Source organism: Staurois parvus, unplaced genomic scaffold (assembly GCF_062004578.1).
Source record: "Staurois parvus isolate SC_StPar_1 unplaced genomic scaffold, SC_StPar_1.0 ptg000204l, whole genome shotgun sequence".
In the NCBI taxonomy this organism is placed as follows: domain Eukaryota; kingdom Metazoa; phylum Chordata; class Amphibia; order Anura; family Ranidae; genus Staurois; species Staurois parvus.
In genome coordinates, this window is record NW_028318000.1 from 769,649 (window position 1) to 787,357 (window position 17,709).

The window sequence follows — 17,709 nt, forward strand, 5'->3', positions numbered from 1 at the left end:
GTAAATGCTACGCAAACATTACAGGTGTACAACAAATCTGTAGAAGCTTTCTGCCCACAAGATCCTATGTACTTTGGATACTATAGCCGTATGAACAAGCTCTTAAGGGGCTGAATTTAAAAAGCACTTAAATGTCCAATTCTACTTTCAAAATATTATATCATGATCTTTGGAATAACAAAGAACATACTTTTTGAAAATGGCATTCAGCTGTTGTGACAAGGTGAGGTTCTTTGTTGCCAGATAGCTGGCCATTTCTGCAGCAATGACAGCAGCACTTACTCCATCTTTGTCCAAGACAAAAGGGCAGCACATGTATCCTGCAATCAGATTTACAATAACTTTTAATCATTAGGAAGAAAACACAGAGATCAACAAAGCAAAGTAATAGTTCAGTATGTACAATGAATCCACATTCTGGATCTGTAAACCAACCTATCGCCTCCTCAAAGGCAAATAGTACAGTCTTTCCTTGATCAATGAGTTCTTTTGCCCTATTTCCCATCCATTTGAATCCGGTCAGTGTCTCCTACAAAGCAAAAAAAAGGGTCTGGGAATAAATTATAACATGTTGGCACGCACATAGGATAGAAAGAATGGAATACAGAAATAGTACCTCAAAATGGAAACCTTCATGCAAAGCGATTGCCCGGAGGATCTTTGAGGAGACTGTACTTGCTAGCATGTAGACATTTTTCACTGCACTCGGGTCTGGGTTCTGCTCCTTCCAGCAAGTGAAAATCCACCAGCCTAGCAGAGAACCCAACTCATTTCCAGAGAACACTTTCCATTCGCCACTGAACGGTAACAAAACAATAAGGAATGGTAAGTTTAATGAACATAAAGAGGCCGGTCAATGATTCTTCATTTCTACATACAAGCATTATTACAGTTTGTTTCCAGATCATATCCATTCTATCTAGAAGAGTCTCCCTTTACAGAGCTGGACATAAGATAAGGTCCTCAGACACTTAAAGTGGAACTAAAGTGAAGAAAACATGAGCAGGCAGGCTCTTTATTGCAGAAGAAAAAGGCTATGTCTCTTCTACAATGGAACAAATTTACCTGCCCGTTCACGATCTTCAGTATGTACACTGAGCTGTGCTCATGCTGCTCAGTTGTCATTCTCTGCATACCTTGGTGCTGCAACATGAATGAAAGTTATGTCACTCCCTGATGACTAATCAAGGCGGCTGAAGGCTTGGCACCCAGAGGAAGCAGCCGAAGGGAATATGTCAGGAGCCAGTGAGTGAACGAGTATTTGCAGACTTTTGTTCTGCTTTAAGTATAGGAAAGGCTGTCCAAATTGTATTTCATGGTCAAGTAAAGAGGTGTACTGCATGCAATAATAGGCATAATCCCAATTTATTTAAACCCCCTACTGCCAGCAGCCCGCACTCAGACCAGAACCATGAAAAACTAAAGCTGGCCATGCACGGTTCATGGTTTATCAGGAACTGGCTGAAATTCCCTTAGTAGGTGGCTGTTTGCCTCCTCCTGCACCATCATCCTTCGACTGATCAAAGGAGAATGGCAAAAAAAAAAAAAAAAAGTCAGAAGATAGGGAAGATGAAGATTGCTTGTAAAAAATAGAAGAACCAACACAAGGGACACATCATACTAACTACGTTATGTCTCTTGTGCTGATTTGTCTGTTTCTGTTCTTAGCTAAACTTTGGCATTGAGTGTCATATCAATGGGATTGGATTGTGGCTGCATACGTTCCTGCACTGCTGGCAATTTAAAAAACTGTAGTGGTGTAATAATACTTAGCACAAAGCATTATATAGATGTAGTGTTTAATTTATGTGATTTTTGTTTTAAGTTCACACTGACATAACTGAACGGCATATGTACTAGCACATATCACTTGGGAACACTGTATACAGGGGAAAATCAAAAAAAAAGAAGAGGAGCGCCACACTTTAAGTTGTATACAACTTAAGATAAACTTTCTATTGAAAAAAGAAAAGACAAAATATATGTTGTTTTTCTCTATTGACCACTTCCTGAAAAAACTAGTATCCTAGTAGTTCTGTTGACCTTTGGCTTCAGAATTTACCCACTGGCCTGGAACAAATATGCAAATCAGGGATGTCTAAAGTCCTCATCTGTGTACTTGCTCTGGATGAGTGACTCAATGATAGACAGAGAACAAGGCAGCTAGCATCTTCAAAAAGAGAGGTTAGCAATGACAGCCTCCATGTTTGGTATCTTGTAAGCCCACCATACACTAATCAAAATTCGGCTGGTTCAGCGGGGAACGGCCAAATTTCCATCAGTGTGTGACCATCCCTGCAATTTTTTGATTGACTTCTGTCCAAGGAATGCTGGAAAACGTTTCTTGATCAACAGCTGCTGATCAGTGCATTCTGAAAGAGACATGTCCCGCTGTCAGAATGCAATGTCCCGGAGGGAGGTATTACTCCATCTCCACTTTATTTGTGTGGATAGAGAAATGGATGGCCAGTTTTAAAATATACAGAAAGACTTGGCAGAGACAAGAGTTTGTAAGCTGTTCAGTGTCCCTGAAGGTAATAAAAAATCCTATGTTCTTAAGGTTATTCTTGAAAGAGTAGTGTAAAATGGTGACATCTCTGCTCTTGTAAGTAAATTCAACTTACAGACAGGTAAATTGGACTATCATGTATAGCCTTCCAGGTAAGTAGTAATACTATGATAATGGAAGTTAGGCTTCAAGGGTTGTTTTTCTAGCCTTGTGACTGGTAGAATGACATACTATTTTAACCATATCTCGATCGCCCTATAGCAGATATACTGCTAAAGGGCGGCAGGGGTGCGCAAAATCACGTACAGTTGTGTTCAAAATAATAGCAGTGTGTTGAAAAAAGTGAACAAAGCTCAAAATCCTTCCAATAGCTTTTATTTCCATACACACAAATGCATTGGGAACACTACACATTCTATTCCAAATCAAAACATTAAGAAAAATATATCAAATTTGTGTTGTTCCTCTAACAAATATGAAGAAAAGTGAATATTAGACTGTTCAAAAAAATAGCAGTGTTTGTATTCTTCTTTACAAACTCAAACATTCACTATATAAACTGAAAAATGTTTGAAGATTTTGCTTTCCTTTGAATCATTTAATGAATATTTCGTTGTATAAGCACTGTTTCTGAGAACTGCTGTACATCTGTGTTGCATGGAGTCAACCAACTTCTGGCACCTGTGAACAGGTATTCCAGCCCAGGATGATTGGACTACATTCCACAGTTCTTCTCTATTTCTTGGTTTTGCTTCAGAAACTGCATTTTTGATGTCACCCCACAAGTTTTCTATTGGATTAAGATCCGGGGATTGGGCTGGCCACTCCATAATGTCAATCTTGTTGGTCTGGAACCAAGATGTTGCACGTTTACTGGTGTGTTTGGGGGTCGTTGTCTTGTTGGAACACCCATTTCAAGGGCATTTCCTCTTCAGCATAAGGCAGCATGACCTCTTCAAGTATTCGGATGTATTCAAACTGATCCATGATCCCTGGTATGCGATAAATAGGCCCAACACCGTAGTATGAGAAACATCCCCATATCATGATGCAATAATTGCCACCTGTTTTTCAAAGAATGAATGACCTCACTAATAGAACTCCACACTGCTATTATTTTGAACATGCCCCTTTCAATTAGTGATTCAATTACACAGAATCAGCAGCATGCATGTCATGACTGTTGGGTCTGTTGGATTTCTATTACTCTACTACACCTGCTAGTAAATTATTTGCCATGTAGAAATATCATTTCTACCAAAAACAGTGATTGATCAGGTTAGTGATGTCGGACTGCTATTATTTTGAACACAACTGTATACATACATGTGATTTTTTTTGTATTTCTGGGTAGGGGTGGGCGTGCGTGCTCTACCCGCGCTGTCATTCACGGCCGTCAATCACTGGATACCGGCCGGTGATTACCAAGCATATCCGACGGGGAGGAGGACTGCTTTGTTTACCAACAGTCCTCTTCTCTGTCGGCTTGGGCACACTGCTCTGGATGGCTGTGCACAGAACTACCATCCAGAGCAGTGTGCTTACAGTGAAGCACCAACACACCGCCCCCAAGTAAAACACTCCCAGCACACAGTTAACCTTTTGATCGCCCCTCATGTTAACCCCTTCCTGCCCAGTGTCAGTACAGTGTCAGTGCGTTTTATTTTTTTTGTAGCACTTATTACTGTATTGGTGTCTCTGGGGATGTCAGTGACACCAAGTCAGTTTCCCCCGGTGTCAGAATGCCCACCGCAGTCCTGCTATAAGGCGCTGATCGCCGCCATTACTAGTTAAAAACAAATTCCAGTATCTATACCGCCATTTGTAAACGTTATAACTTTCACGTAAATCAATTAATTTACACGTACTGGGATTTTTTTTCTAGCAACGACATGTACCAGAATACATTTTCGTCTGTCTTTTTTTTTTTTTTATAGCACAAAAAATAAAAACCGCACAGGCGATCAAATACCACCGAAAGAAAGCTCAATTTGTGGAGGAAAAGAAGATGTAAATTTAATTTGGGTGCAGTGTTGCATGACCGTGCAATTGTCAGTTAAAGTAACGCAAAAAATGGCCTGGTCAGGAAGGGGGGCAAGTGGTTAAAAGTTCAAAATGCTGAGTTAAATATCAGGTTGTTACTCCCAAAACAAAAGGCAAGTAGATGGCAGGAACCCAGGCAGCAATAACTAAGTAAATGTGTGAAAAAGCCTATTTCCTTTTCCTTATGTCTGAACATAAAAAAAGGAAAGGTAAAGTACACTGCAACGTTTGTAATTTAATGGTGAATTGTAGTGCATGCCATTGGAAGGGTTGCACTTGAAACAGAGAGAAGATTGCCTCAGTTTTTTCTTTCCTGTACAGCCAAGTTAACTAAAGTAGCGAAATTGTGCTTATTAAAAATAAACAGAAAGATGACTACTTCTAAAATACTACAGTGTTCTCTAGCAATGTCATTCCTTGGCTGCATCAGCTACTTGCATAGCACTCAATCTTTTCTGAGTGGATCTGTACAATACTGCAGACCTTTCAGCTTGATTGAAGGTCTTTTCTATAAATCATGATGCATTGCAGTCTACAATGTCAATTTCAGTGTGGTATGGCATCATCAGGGCAACCAGTAGAGTAAAAGGCTGTTACTAAGAAGAAATGAATTCCACAAGAAGTACTGTGTACCCCGTATGACACAGAATGACAGAATGGATACAATACAGCTGCTTCATTCTTGCATGAATGGAAGAAGTCCAAGAGAATTAGGCGGTCCCACTAAAATCATGTGCCTTTTACAGTGCCTTGAAAAAGTATTCATACCCCTTGAAATTTTCCACATTTTGTCATGTTACAACCAAAAACGTAAAATATATTTTATGTAATAGACCAAAACAAAGTGGCACATAATTGTGAAGTGGAAGGAAAATAATAAATGGTTTTAAAAATGTTTTACAAATATCTGAAAAGTGAGGCGTGTATTTGTATTAATTCCCATTCAAATCTGTCCAGTCGCTGCTGAGCGATGTGGTCGGATAGCTTGTCAAAACGCTTTCTGACCGCACTGAATGAAGGAGATGGATCTATCATTGCCTCTTACTGACAGCACACAGACAGCTCACACAGCCTCTCCCCCCTCTGAACGCGGACCAGGATGAACATTTGCAGCCTTCTGTATCTTCTGTATTGAACTGTATTTGTAAAGTGCTGCACAAACTGTTGGCGCTATATAAATCCTGAATAATAATCTATTGTGAAGCTCTGTGCCTTCTCTGCTGCCTTTATTATACTGAACAAAAAAGGCTACTGACCCAAGCCTGCTTAACATTGTGCGTTTTTCAAAGAAGAGTATACTTGTAATGGCTGTTTTGCGTTGTCATGAATGACAGTACTGGAGAAATGCACTGTCATACACAAAAACACAAGCCCACAACCACACACAGTCATTTACTACACTAAGACTGGCCATACATTATACAATTTTCCTTTAGATTTACCAAAATCATATAATATGAGATTACACAAACACTTTCAATTTGCAATCAGGCATGCCCTTGCACTATATAGCTGAAAGTAAATCTAAAAAAAATTGAATAATAAATTGTATAATGTATGGCCAGTCTAATTTCCACTGTTGTTGGTTTGTGTTTTGTCAATGACAAAGACACTCTCCAGTGCCCTTTAAAACAACACAAGCTGACAGCTACAAGTTTACTTTTCTTTGAAAAGCAGGCAGCAATAGCGAGCAGGATTGGGTGTGCAATCAGCACCTTTTCATTCAGTATAATAAAGCACTGTCAATTATTACATCACTCCCATTTACTTCCCCACTTACAGATTGCTTGGCATTACATACAAAGAAGTTTACAGTTTTTGGGATTTTCTTTACATATTTTAAAGTTGAAGTTCTGTTTGTCAAAAAGCACCATTTTGGTTGGTTTTACTCATGATGATATTAATCACAATGGCTAAGGTTCAGTTCACACTGCTGCGGCATAAGATCCAACCTGTGTGACCCCAAGTCGGATGACATGTGAAAATCAATGTTTCCCTATGACAGCCGTCTTAACTGATGCTAAATAATTCAGCCTCACTTTGGAAAAGGTTCCTGCACTACTTTGATCAGATTCTGATACACTTTCAAAGCCACAGAGTGTGAAAAGTCACATCAAAGTCGGGTTCCAAAGTTGCACTGAAAGCCGTCCAACTTTGGAGTCAGGCTAGTGTGAACCGATTTTCATCAATGTGACTTAATTCTAATTTTATTTTCATTTAGTTTTTGTCACAGAAAACATGCAGCTGATGAAAACTGTGACGAAAATATTTTCGTCTACAAAATTAACACTGTAATAAAGTCAGCAAAGGAGGCACAGGGCTTATCTGCTGGCTGTACCTTCCCCTCAAGAATGCCACTATGAGCCTGGGGTGGAGCTCAGAAAATGCTAACAGGATGCCACACTTGCCTCTGGCATTGATGGTTTCTGATTCACCAACATGAAACAAGCACACAACACCTGAAGCTGCTGATTTGGAAACTTGTTCCAGGTCAGCTACTTAGAAAATACTGAAGCAGAAGTGAAGACTTAATACTTGATATCCGTAGGGCAGCACTAGCATCTTCTTCTGAGTACCTGTCTTCAGGCCTCTTCATTGGTCGTGGGGGAATGACATCACATCAGCACATGTGCAGGAGGCTGCCGTCCTGGCACTCTGAGCTGTGCATGCACAGTACCTGTCCCCCAGTCTCTGTTTACAGCACCGGATAAAACAGAAAGCGGGCAGGTAGGGACAGTTTATTGCAGAAGAGATATTGTATGTCTTTTCTGCATTAAAAGCCTGCCTGCTGACGGTTTCTTACACTGGAACTTCAGTTTTGCTTTAACCATCTCCCATCCAGCCAATGCACAAACGACTAAACAGGTGAAGCGGCAACGCAGGTGGAAGTACCCGCGCATTCTCCCGCATCGGCTGCTTGTGTACGCTCCCAATCTTTGGTTGACACAGCGGATCATAGATCAGGATATAGGACTACTGTGATTGGCCCAGTACCATGCGACTGCTGTGGCCAATCACAGCACTCACAGTAGTAACACAATGGCATCAGGAATGATGCCAAACACATAGAAATACTGGCTTATACTATGATCATCACTGTATAAGCAATCACAAAAAACAAACAAAAAAAAAAAAAAAAAAAAAAACACAAATCCCGATCACCGCAGCCCCTCAGAGCAGTACAGTAAATACATAACTTTTTTTTTTTTTTTTTACATACTACAAGACCAATGTGCAAGCTAGCCAAACTAGAAACTTAAAATGTAAGAAGGGAGCAGTGACTACTTCTGATGCTTGATTTTTACTGCCTCTACCATACTGCCTATTGTAAAAGTGTCAGTACTAAGATGTAATAGACAAAGAGTAAAAGGATGTTATGTTTCTCTTAATACTGAAAGTGTGTTCAAATTCTCCTTATACCAACCCTCTAAGGTAGTGCTGTACCCTCCTACAGAATCTGTAAGGTGATATGTGTGCTGCATCCTACTGGACCTGCGAGGTGGTATGTGTGAACTGACCTCTTTTAGTGAACCTGTAAGAAGGTATGTGTGTGCTGTGCCCTCTTATTGAACATGCAAGGTGGTACTGTGCCCTCCTGCTGAACATGCAAGGCGGTATTTGTGTGGTGTGCCCTCCTGCTGAACATGAAAGGCGGTGTGTGTGATGTGCCCTCCTGCTGAACATGTAAGGCGGTATGTGTGTGGTGTGCTCTCCTGCTGAACATGCAAGGCGGTATGTGTGTGGTGTGCCCTTCTGCTGAACATGCAAGGCGGTATGTGTGTGGTGTGCCCTCCTGCTGAACATGCAAAGCGGTATGTGTGTGGTGTGTTCTCCTGCTGAACATGCAAAGCAGTATGTGTGTGGTGTGCCCTCCTGCTGAACATTTAAGGCGGTATGTGTGTAGTGTGCCCTCCTGCTGAACATGCAAGGCGGTATGTGTGTGGTGTGCCCTCCTGCAACTCCCTCCTCACCGGCCTACCCCAGTGCAGGCTCTCCCCGCTTCAGACCATCCTGAACTCAGCGGCCAGACTCATCCACCTCACCAGCCGCTCCACCTCTGCCACCCCCCTCTGCCTCTCCCTCCACTGGCTCCCCATTGCCCAACGCATTAAATTTAAATTGCTCACCCTGACCTATAAGGCCATTCACAACACTGCCCCTAACTACCTCACCGACCTGATTCCCAGGTACCACCCTACCCGTACCCTTCGCTCTTCACAGGACCTCCTTCTATCTTGCTCCCTGGTCTCCTCCTCCCACGCACGACTGCAAGACTTCTCCAGGTCCTCCCCCATCCTCTGGAACTCACTACCCCAATCCATCAGACTGTCACCTTCCCTCCTCACCTTCAGGCGCTCCCTGAAAACCCACCTCTTCAGGGAAGCCTACCCCACCCTCACCTAACAGCCGCTGCCCTTCCCTCCTCCTACCACTCCATCCCCCACAGCCGTTTCCTCCTGTGCCTCTACCCCCTCCCTCCTAGATTGTACGCTCGAAAGAGTAGGGCCCTCTAACCCCTCGTGTGCTGTTTGATGTTACTGTTCTGTTTCATGTATTGTCCCCCCTCTATTGTACAGCGCTGAGCAAACCCTTTGGCGCTATATAAACGCGATAAATAAATAAATAATAAATAACATGAAAGGCGGTGTGTGTGGTGTGCCCTCCTGCTGAACATTTAGGGCGGTATGTGTGTAGTGTGCCCTCCTGCTGAACATGCAAAGTGGTATGTGTGTGGTGTGTCCTTCTGCTGAACATGCAAGGCGGTGTGTGTTGTGTCCTTCTGCTGAACATGCAAGGCGGTGTGTGGTGTGTCCTTCTGCTGAACATGCAAGGCGGTGTGTGTTGTGTCCTTCTGCTGAACATGCAAGGCGGTGTGTGGTGTGTCCTTCTGCTGAACATGCAAGGCGGTATGTGTGTGGTGTGTCCTTCTGCTGAACATGCAAGGCGGTATATGTGTGTGGTGTGTCCTTCTGCTGAACATGCAAGGTGGTATGTGTGTGCTCTGCGTTTCTACTGAACCTGGGAAGTGGTATGTGTGTTTGCTGTGCCCTCCTACTCATACACATTTGGATATATTGAATAGACCTTTTTAACCATCAAAAAAAATTAAAAATCTCCCACCTTTCTTGCCTCTCTGCAACTGCCAGCCGATCAGCATCAGGGTCATTTGCCAGAATAATTTGAGCACCTTCTTTCTTCGCCAATGCAAAAGACAATTTCTGCAGAGCAACAGACACATAACTATTTTCAGTTAGTATGTTTAGGTAAACTTTTAGTAAAAGACCATTCCAAGATCAGCTGCCCCTTGCTTTTGTTTTACTCTCTTTTACCCTGGGTTCACATATATGCGGCTGTGCGGGCCGAGTTTTGCACAGGCACAAGAGCCCAATCATTTGAATGGACTACCGTGCCCTGGGACACGCAAGGTAGAAGTCCCTGCACTTCTGAAAACGCAGCCCGCACGGGAACCTCGGTTCCCAGTACGGTTGTGGTTTCCAGTGCGGGCGGCATGCCATTAGAACCAATGGCACCCGCCCGCGAGTCAACATTGCATTGTGCGGGTGGTGCGGCTGCACGGATTTTCATGCGGATCCGCAGCAGCACCACCCACACATATGTGAACCAAGCCTTAGGCCATCACTTCTAAAACTCCTGAAACATATAGACACATTTTGTTCAAACTTTGAAACAGTACCTCATTAAAGTGAAATTCTAGGCAAACCCTAACTAACCTTAAAAACAATCCTCTCCCCTCTACTAACACTTATACTAACCAACCTGTGTTAAGAAAAACGTACAGGGGTAGACAAAAGGAATGGAAACACTACATGATTTGCAGATGTGAAAGTGACGTCATGTTTTGCGTTGAAACGAAAATCTTTTGCTTCCGCTGTGTGATGAGACACCTAGCTAACAGGTGGGAAGCCTCACTGCCGTCATTCACTGCGTGTGCTGCTAGTAATACGGAGTCATGTCAGAGCTTAATGAGTGTCAAAGAGGGCAAATTGTTGGTGCCGCTTAGCTGGTGCCTCTGTGAGTGAAGTTGACAATTTATTTACCGTTTCGCGAGGTACAGTATCAAAAGGTTATGACAGCATATACAGTTTCTGGGAAACCGTCGCCTGATAAGCATAAGCGCGGTTGACATGGTCAACTGAGTGAAACAGACAAAGGGACATTGCACAGGAATATGAAAACAACTGCTGAAAAAATGACTGCAAAGCTCAATCTCAGTCATGTAAAGAGTCAGCCATACAAATTATTCAGCAAAAAAATTACTCATTGGATCTTTGGCAAGGACGCGCAGATTCTCTACGAAAACAGTCAAAAAGATTTGCATTTGAAAGGTCATCTCCAAAATCTGAGCTCACAAGCACAGGAAATTGTCTGTCATATACATGGCTGGAAGCTAAGTGAGCGGAGCACTACATGTTTTCTTTGAGAAGAGACAGGAGACCGGTTCTACACTGCCATCAACTGGACAAACCTGGACATCCATAACTAGTCAACACTTATTTTGTCCCCACATGCCTTAGGCTACTTTCGTATAATACCGGCCATTTAGGAACACCTGTTCAGTTGCTTGGAAACACAAATTGCTAATCAGCCAATCACATGGAAACAACTCAATGCAATTAGGCATGTAGAGATGCTGAAGGTGACTATCTGAAGTTCAAACTGAGCATCGGAATGGGGATGAAGGGGATTTAAGTGACTTTGAGCATGGCATGGTTGTTGGTGACAGACGGGCTGGTCTGAGTATTTCAAAAACTGTTGATCTACTGGGATTTTCACGCACAACCATCTCTAGGATTTACAGAGAATGGTTCAAAAAAGAGAAAATAGCCAGTGAATGGTAGTTGTATGGATGAAAATTGTGTGGATCAAGGGGCCTCGCTAGGACCCCCTCTGCTTTGTAATTGGTCCAAGTGGTGTCTTCAAAATCTGCATTTCTCCCTGTGACACAAAGTTTTGGGATGTGGCACTTTACACCACCATATACAGTAAATGGTTATAGGAATGAATAGTATTGAGGTCAGGAAGCACATGTCACATGCTCCGCTATACTCTGAAGTGCCCTGTATTTCTCAGGGCTCTAGTGGTGCATCTGGGTGGCAGCAAAACGGAAGTACAACATATTCTGTAATTAAGGTGACAGGAATTTTCTTTCTGAATACTTGTTTTTTAAACATTTTTCTACACAATCACACCACTGCAATGTCCAATTGATCGGAGCACCGTGGATGACCAATAAGGGTGCAGAATTCCTCATACCCATGACACGACAGTGTCCAGAGTTACCAGTGTTATTAGGCCGGAAGAAGAGTTCTGCCCACCAGCCACAGAGAGAAAAAGTGTGACGAATACCTTGGAGCTCTGCGGTCATGTGACCACATAGAAAAACTTAAGTATTCAGAAAATGTAAGCAGAGAAAAGGAGAGCAGAGGGGGACCAATGTTTAATAGATAAGTTATTGTGATGTCTTTCCTTCTACTTTAATCAGTTACTCTAACTACAAGGATAAAGTACAGGTTCACTTTAAAAATTGATAAATTACACAGATGCAAAAAGCAGCAACTCTTTTCTTTAGTCTGAGAAAAATGTACCTTTTTGTCTGAATAATTACAGATGATGTCTTAGCACAAACCCCCCCCCAAAAAAACAAATATCCGCTTGAAATACTGGAACACAGCATGTTGGATGTTTAGGACACGAAAGAAAAAACTATGAAACATAAGACCCATACCAGGACTCCTTTCCCCTCTTCAGGATTGGGGTATTTCACTGTAGGAAACTCCGGATCTGGATCTTTTTGCTCTGGGACAGCAAGTGGAGGGTTGAAACCGAAAGCCTGGAATGCTGATTGCACGGATACGTGGCCCACGCCATGCACAGACGTGTGCACAAATTTTAGCTTGGTGCTCTTGTTAATGTCTCTGCAACAAAGGGTCATTCACAGAGTTACCATTGTGTTAAATCTGAGAAAAGCATATAGCTTCAAACATAAAAGGAAAAAAAAGAAAGCAGCGGTACTTGAAATAATTTATTTTTACAAATACATAAACAGAGAATAGTAACAGTACATACGGCCACATTCTCCCCACCAGTTCTCTGGAATTGGTCCTATGTGTGGGAAGGCTGCACACACACAAGGAGTAAATGCAAACAAATGTAGGCAATGAGGGCTATTCTGGAGCTCATAAATGGTTCCATTCCTCCCCCTTTCCTAGTTGGAGCCAATCGTGCGGCAGAACCAGTTGTAGTCATAAAGAAAGCAACATAATGCCAACAATGGCCAGATATTCAATATGTAAGGGAAGATGTAAGTGACCGCCAGCCACTCCAGTAGTGGATTATTTGGTTTATAATTGTCTTTGGTGACATCATATTCTGAATATATACTGCATGCATGAAGCCGCTACTGCTAACCTACTATATAAAGAGGGGTCTTACATTTCTGAATTAAAAAGTAATTCTAAATATTTTGCAGCTCCAACAACCAGCTTTGAGGCTGCTGGAGGGTTCGGAGCTGCTTTTTAATTACTTTCCACCCGTAGAACTTTGAATAGAGATGCCTGTACCCAGTATGATTTTCTTACTACCGGCGATGCTCTGTAATGTACAAGCAATCCTAGCGGCTAAGTAGCCACTGGATTGCTTTTAGAAGCCGCGGGAAGGATGCCCCTTTTCTATCCTGCTGCTCTTTGGTGCCTTCTCAGGCTCTCAACTGATCAGGGAGCCTGAGTTTGAAGCCGGTGCTATCGCCAGATTACCATAGAGCTAAATGAGGACCAGAACATCCCCGATCATCCCTATAGTATTAATAACTGGATGCAAACAAATAAAAACAAAGCCATTTTTGGCTTGGGAAAGGATCTGATCACACAGATCTTGGTTTGATCAGATTCTTTTAAAGGCAGATGAGAGATCTGGGGTCCAATAGACCCCAGATCTCTCAGTAAAGAGTACTTGTCACAGCTTATTGCTATCACAGGGGATGCTTACTTTCCTTGAGATGGCAATAAAAGTGATTAAAAAAAAAATTAAAGGGACCATGTAAAAATAAAAAATGTAATAAAATATATATTTTTTTAAAGGGCCTCCATTCCCCTGTGCTCCACACAAAGGCGTATGTATACATAGGTAGCACAAGCTTATGTAAACAATGTTCGCACCACACACATGAGGTAACGCCATGAATGTTAATGCAAGAGCAAGAATTCTAGCATGTCCTGTGTAACTTTAAACCGACAACCTGTAAAGGCTTTTAAAGCATTGCTTATGGAAATTTTTAGGTACGGCAGTTTGGCACCATTGTGCAGGCGCTTGCAGTTTTAATATGTGACATGTTTGTTATCTATTCACTTAACATAAAATCATCTTTTATAGTTTACAAAAATTGGGTGTTTTATTGTGTTTGTGCACTAAAATTTATTAAATTGTAATTTTTTTCCCAAAAAACTTTATTTGGAAAAACTGCGACAGTGTGACATAAAAATTGCAAAACCCATCATTTTTTTCTGTAGGGCCTCTGATAAAATATATATAATGTTTGGGTGTTCCAGGTAATTTTCTAGGAAAAAAAAAAAATTTTTTTTTACGTGTAGAATTGGTCTTGTAGGGAAGTAGTTAAAAACTACAAAACAGGTCATTTCAATGCATCAATTCAGCAACAGCAGTGGGGTTTCAGCCATCTTAGTAGAATACATCTCTAATCCTAATGGGTAGAATTTTAAACTGTTATAATGTTTATGTCTCCAATATGAAACTTGCATTAATAAAAAGTCATAAAAAATGTGTAAAATATTTTACCATGCAATGTTATGCTCAAAACACTTTTTTTCCCCAAAGTGAACATAAATAGCATAGTTCATGTGTTCCACCGACAGAAAAGCACAGTATAAAAATAATAAAAAAAAAAAAAACAGAAAACAAAAATAATCCTGGCTTGTCCAACAGCCCAAAGTCATCTGAAGAGGGATGTGGCTCTTATTCCTGATAGAAGTCAGAATTCCTGATTTGGAGCATTGATATAATCTGGCTTTTTTTTCTTTTTTTTTTAACAGGTCTTAGCCTTTTCTCCTCTATGTAAAACACTAAATGAGAAAAGTTCTGTTCATGCACCTTTGTTGACAAGAGTCAGGGTAGGTCCCGGCACTGCGGACATTTGCTAAGGATTGCAGTCTACAGTCACCTTATGTCTTTTATTGAGACCGAACTGTAACATTAATGTGACATATAGTTCATTGCTCACCTGTGAAAGCAGTGCTTCTGTAAGTCAGAAAAATAATCCTCATTAATAGACTGTAATGGATCTTTTAGAAGTGAGCTGCCATCAATTAGTGAATCATCCCAGGCTTGTGGCCACGGCTCTAGGTTCTCTTCAATAGACTGAGCAATACCCGTGTCATGTGGTGGGATGATCTGTGCACCATTCTCCCAGTAAACCTACAGCAGGAAAGACACAACATGGTGGAACAGGTCCTGCTGACTTGAATAGTTTAGTTCAGAAAAAAAATGGCTGCACTATGATTAACAAGTACACACAAGAAATAACAAGTGAACTAAGTTAAGCGGGTCATAAACAGTTTGATACTTTTTTTGTTGGATATATTGCCTGCTATGGCTAGTGTATTGACAGCCAACACCAGTGTCTGTTAGAATACCTGAACAGCGGCTGCATCTAATTCAAACACTGTGCACTTTTTTTTTTAAATGCCATATATGTAGGCCATTAGTGGCACCCTTGAAGCCTTGCTGAAAAACACCTGTTTTAAGAGATCAGCCCCATCTTGACTAGACACTAAGATGCACCATACCTTGAGAACTTGCCCCCACCATCACGGAAGCACACTCCATCATTCAAAATCCACACATGCACAGCTTGCTCTCCCTTTTCCTGCAGCATTGCTTAGCTCAGCCAATGAAGAGGCAGAAAGGGGAAAAGCAAGAGTAGAAAATAAGGTGGGGAGAGCTTGCCAACAAAAGTTCAAATACAAAAACCTATGAAAGGATGGAAGCTTTTAACCACAGTGATCAGCAGCACCCTATTTCAGTTGCTTCTGGCTTCAAGCAATTAAAGCGGAACTCCAGGCTGCCCTCCCAAAAAATTTAAGTCAGCAGCTAAAAATACTGTAGCTGCTGACTGTTAATATAAGGATACTTACATGTCCAGGGGTCCAGTGATGTCCACACCAGAGCCAATTCTTCAATCGGCTTCGGGTGCTGGTGCCAGCATCTTCAGTAAGGGACATTGGAAGTGAAGTCTTGTGGCTTCACAGCCGGTTTCCTACTGCGATGCACTTTGTGAATGGGCCAAAGTCTTCTGGGACCTGTGAAGTGTCTCAGAAGGCTGCAGGGGGTTGGGTCAGTGATCTAACCAGGTAGTGGAAATGGGTACCTGTCAAAACCAGGTACCTGCTTCCCTCAAAAAGTGGCAAATGTGGCAGTGGAAGGGGGGGGGGGGGGGGTCAGGCAAGTAAAACTTCCCCTTTGGGGTGGAACTCTGCTTTAACCACCGCCCTATAGCAGAAATACTGCTACAGGGCAGCAAGGCTGTGCAAAATCACTTATGTAAACGTGATTTTACAGTTCCAGGTAGGGTCCGCATGCTCCCTACCTGCACCACCATTGGTGGCCTCAGCTGTTGATCACTAGGTCCCGGCTGGTGATTCCCTGCCAGTACCCAGCGATTGCTGAGTCTCACTGACGGTGGAGAGACCTGTACGTAAGCAATACAGATCTCTCCCCTGTCTGCATAACAGAGCAGTGCAAAGCAATGTGCCAACACAGTGAAACACACACAGCACACAGTTAACCCTTTGATTGCCCCAGATGTTAACCACTTCCTGCCCAGTGCCATTAGCACTGATCACGGTATTAGTGTCACTTGGGATGTCAATGACACCAAGTCAGTTCCCCCCCGGGTCAGAATGCCGGCCGCAGTCCCGCAATAAGTCACTGATCGCCACCATTACTAGTATAAAAAAAGTTAAATTCCAGTATATATACCGCCACTTGTAGACGCTATAACTTTCCCGGAAACCAAATAATTTACACGTACTGGTATTTTGTTTTTAGCAAAGACGTGTAGCAGAATACATTTTGGCCTAAATTTATGACAATATTTGATTTTTTTTTTTTAATCAAGCAAACTTTTTATTGAGAGGAACAGACATGCAGTCACATCACATATTCAATGTAAACAAACACAGGACAATTTGACAAGCAAATAATGCATAATGTAGACTGTAGAGCCCTTGTCGCAGGCAAGAAAAGGAGGAGCAGCATAATACCAACCAACATAATAGATTTACAAAGAACAATCATTCCTCCTCCTCCTCGTCACAAGTAAACGCAGAGTCGAGCCATTGATCCCAAACTTTGTGATATTTAGCAGGGCATCCTCTATGAATATAGATGACCTTCTTATATGGTAAAGTACTATTTACTGCAGCTGCCCACTGTGAAAACGTAGGCGACAATGCCTGCAACCACATACGAGCAAGCAATAATCTAGCCACAAATAACGTCTCTTGGAAAAATAGAGTCTGAAATTTGTCAGTTTCTGAACTAGGAAGAAGACCGAGAAGGCACTGCTTAGGGCAGAGGGTAAGGGGAGAGCCCATTTTGTCATGAAGGAAGCAGACTACTTGAGACCAGCAACCCCGAATGAGGGGACAGGACCATATTAAATGAAAAAAAGCACTGTTAGGATCCCCACATTTAGGGCAAAGCGGGCTATATTGTGGCCTGTATTTAGACAATCAAATTGGTGTCAAATAGGTTCTATGTATAATATATAATGGAGTGAGACTGTCCGACAACCTCCAGGAAACCATCTTAGTCGAGGACAACACCTCCTCCCACATCTCATCATCCAGCTCCCAACATTCGCTTCCCAGCGGTTTTTAAGGCGGTATGCCAATGATGATGTAGATGGTGAGAGTAGAGCATTATAGAACGTGGACGTAAGTTTCTTGGAATCCGTGCCCAAAATCACAACCAAAAGACAATTAGAATGGGATTGCAAAACAGAGTCACCAAACTGGGCTCACAGAGCATGGCGGAGCTGGAGATAGCGAAAAAACATAAAATTGGGGAGATCAGATTCCCCTTTGAGGTCCTGTAATGATTTGACATCCGTGCCGGTGAAC

At 42.2% G+C, this 17,709-nt stretch overlaps 1 protein-coding gene across 2 annotated transcripts in view; it reads right to left on the reverse strand.

Moving 5' to 3' along the window:
• Positions 1 to 17,709, reverse strand: part of PGM2 (phosphoglucomutase 2) — a 47,481-nt gene that overhangs the window by 7,570 nt on the left and 22,202 nt on the right. For both annotated transcript variants that reach the window (XM_089678375.1, XM_089678374.1), the window contains 6 exons: positions 14,808 to 15,001; positions 12,300 to 12,489; positions 9,674 to 9,771; positions 617 to 797; positions 436 to 529; positions 191 to 320 (listed from right to left, as the gene is read on the reverse strand). In XM_089678375.1, coding sequence (XP_089534501.1) covers positions 191 to 320; positions 436 to 529; positions 617 to 797; positions 9,674 to 9,771; positions 12,300 to 12,489; positions 14,808 to 15,001 — 887 coding nt within the window. The remainder of the gene's footprint in view (positions 1 to 190; positions 321 to 435; positions 530 to 616; positions 798 to 9,673; positions 9,772 to 12,299; positions 12,490 to 14,807; positions 15,002 to 17,709) is intronic.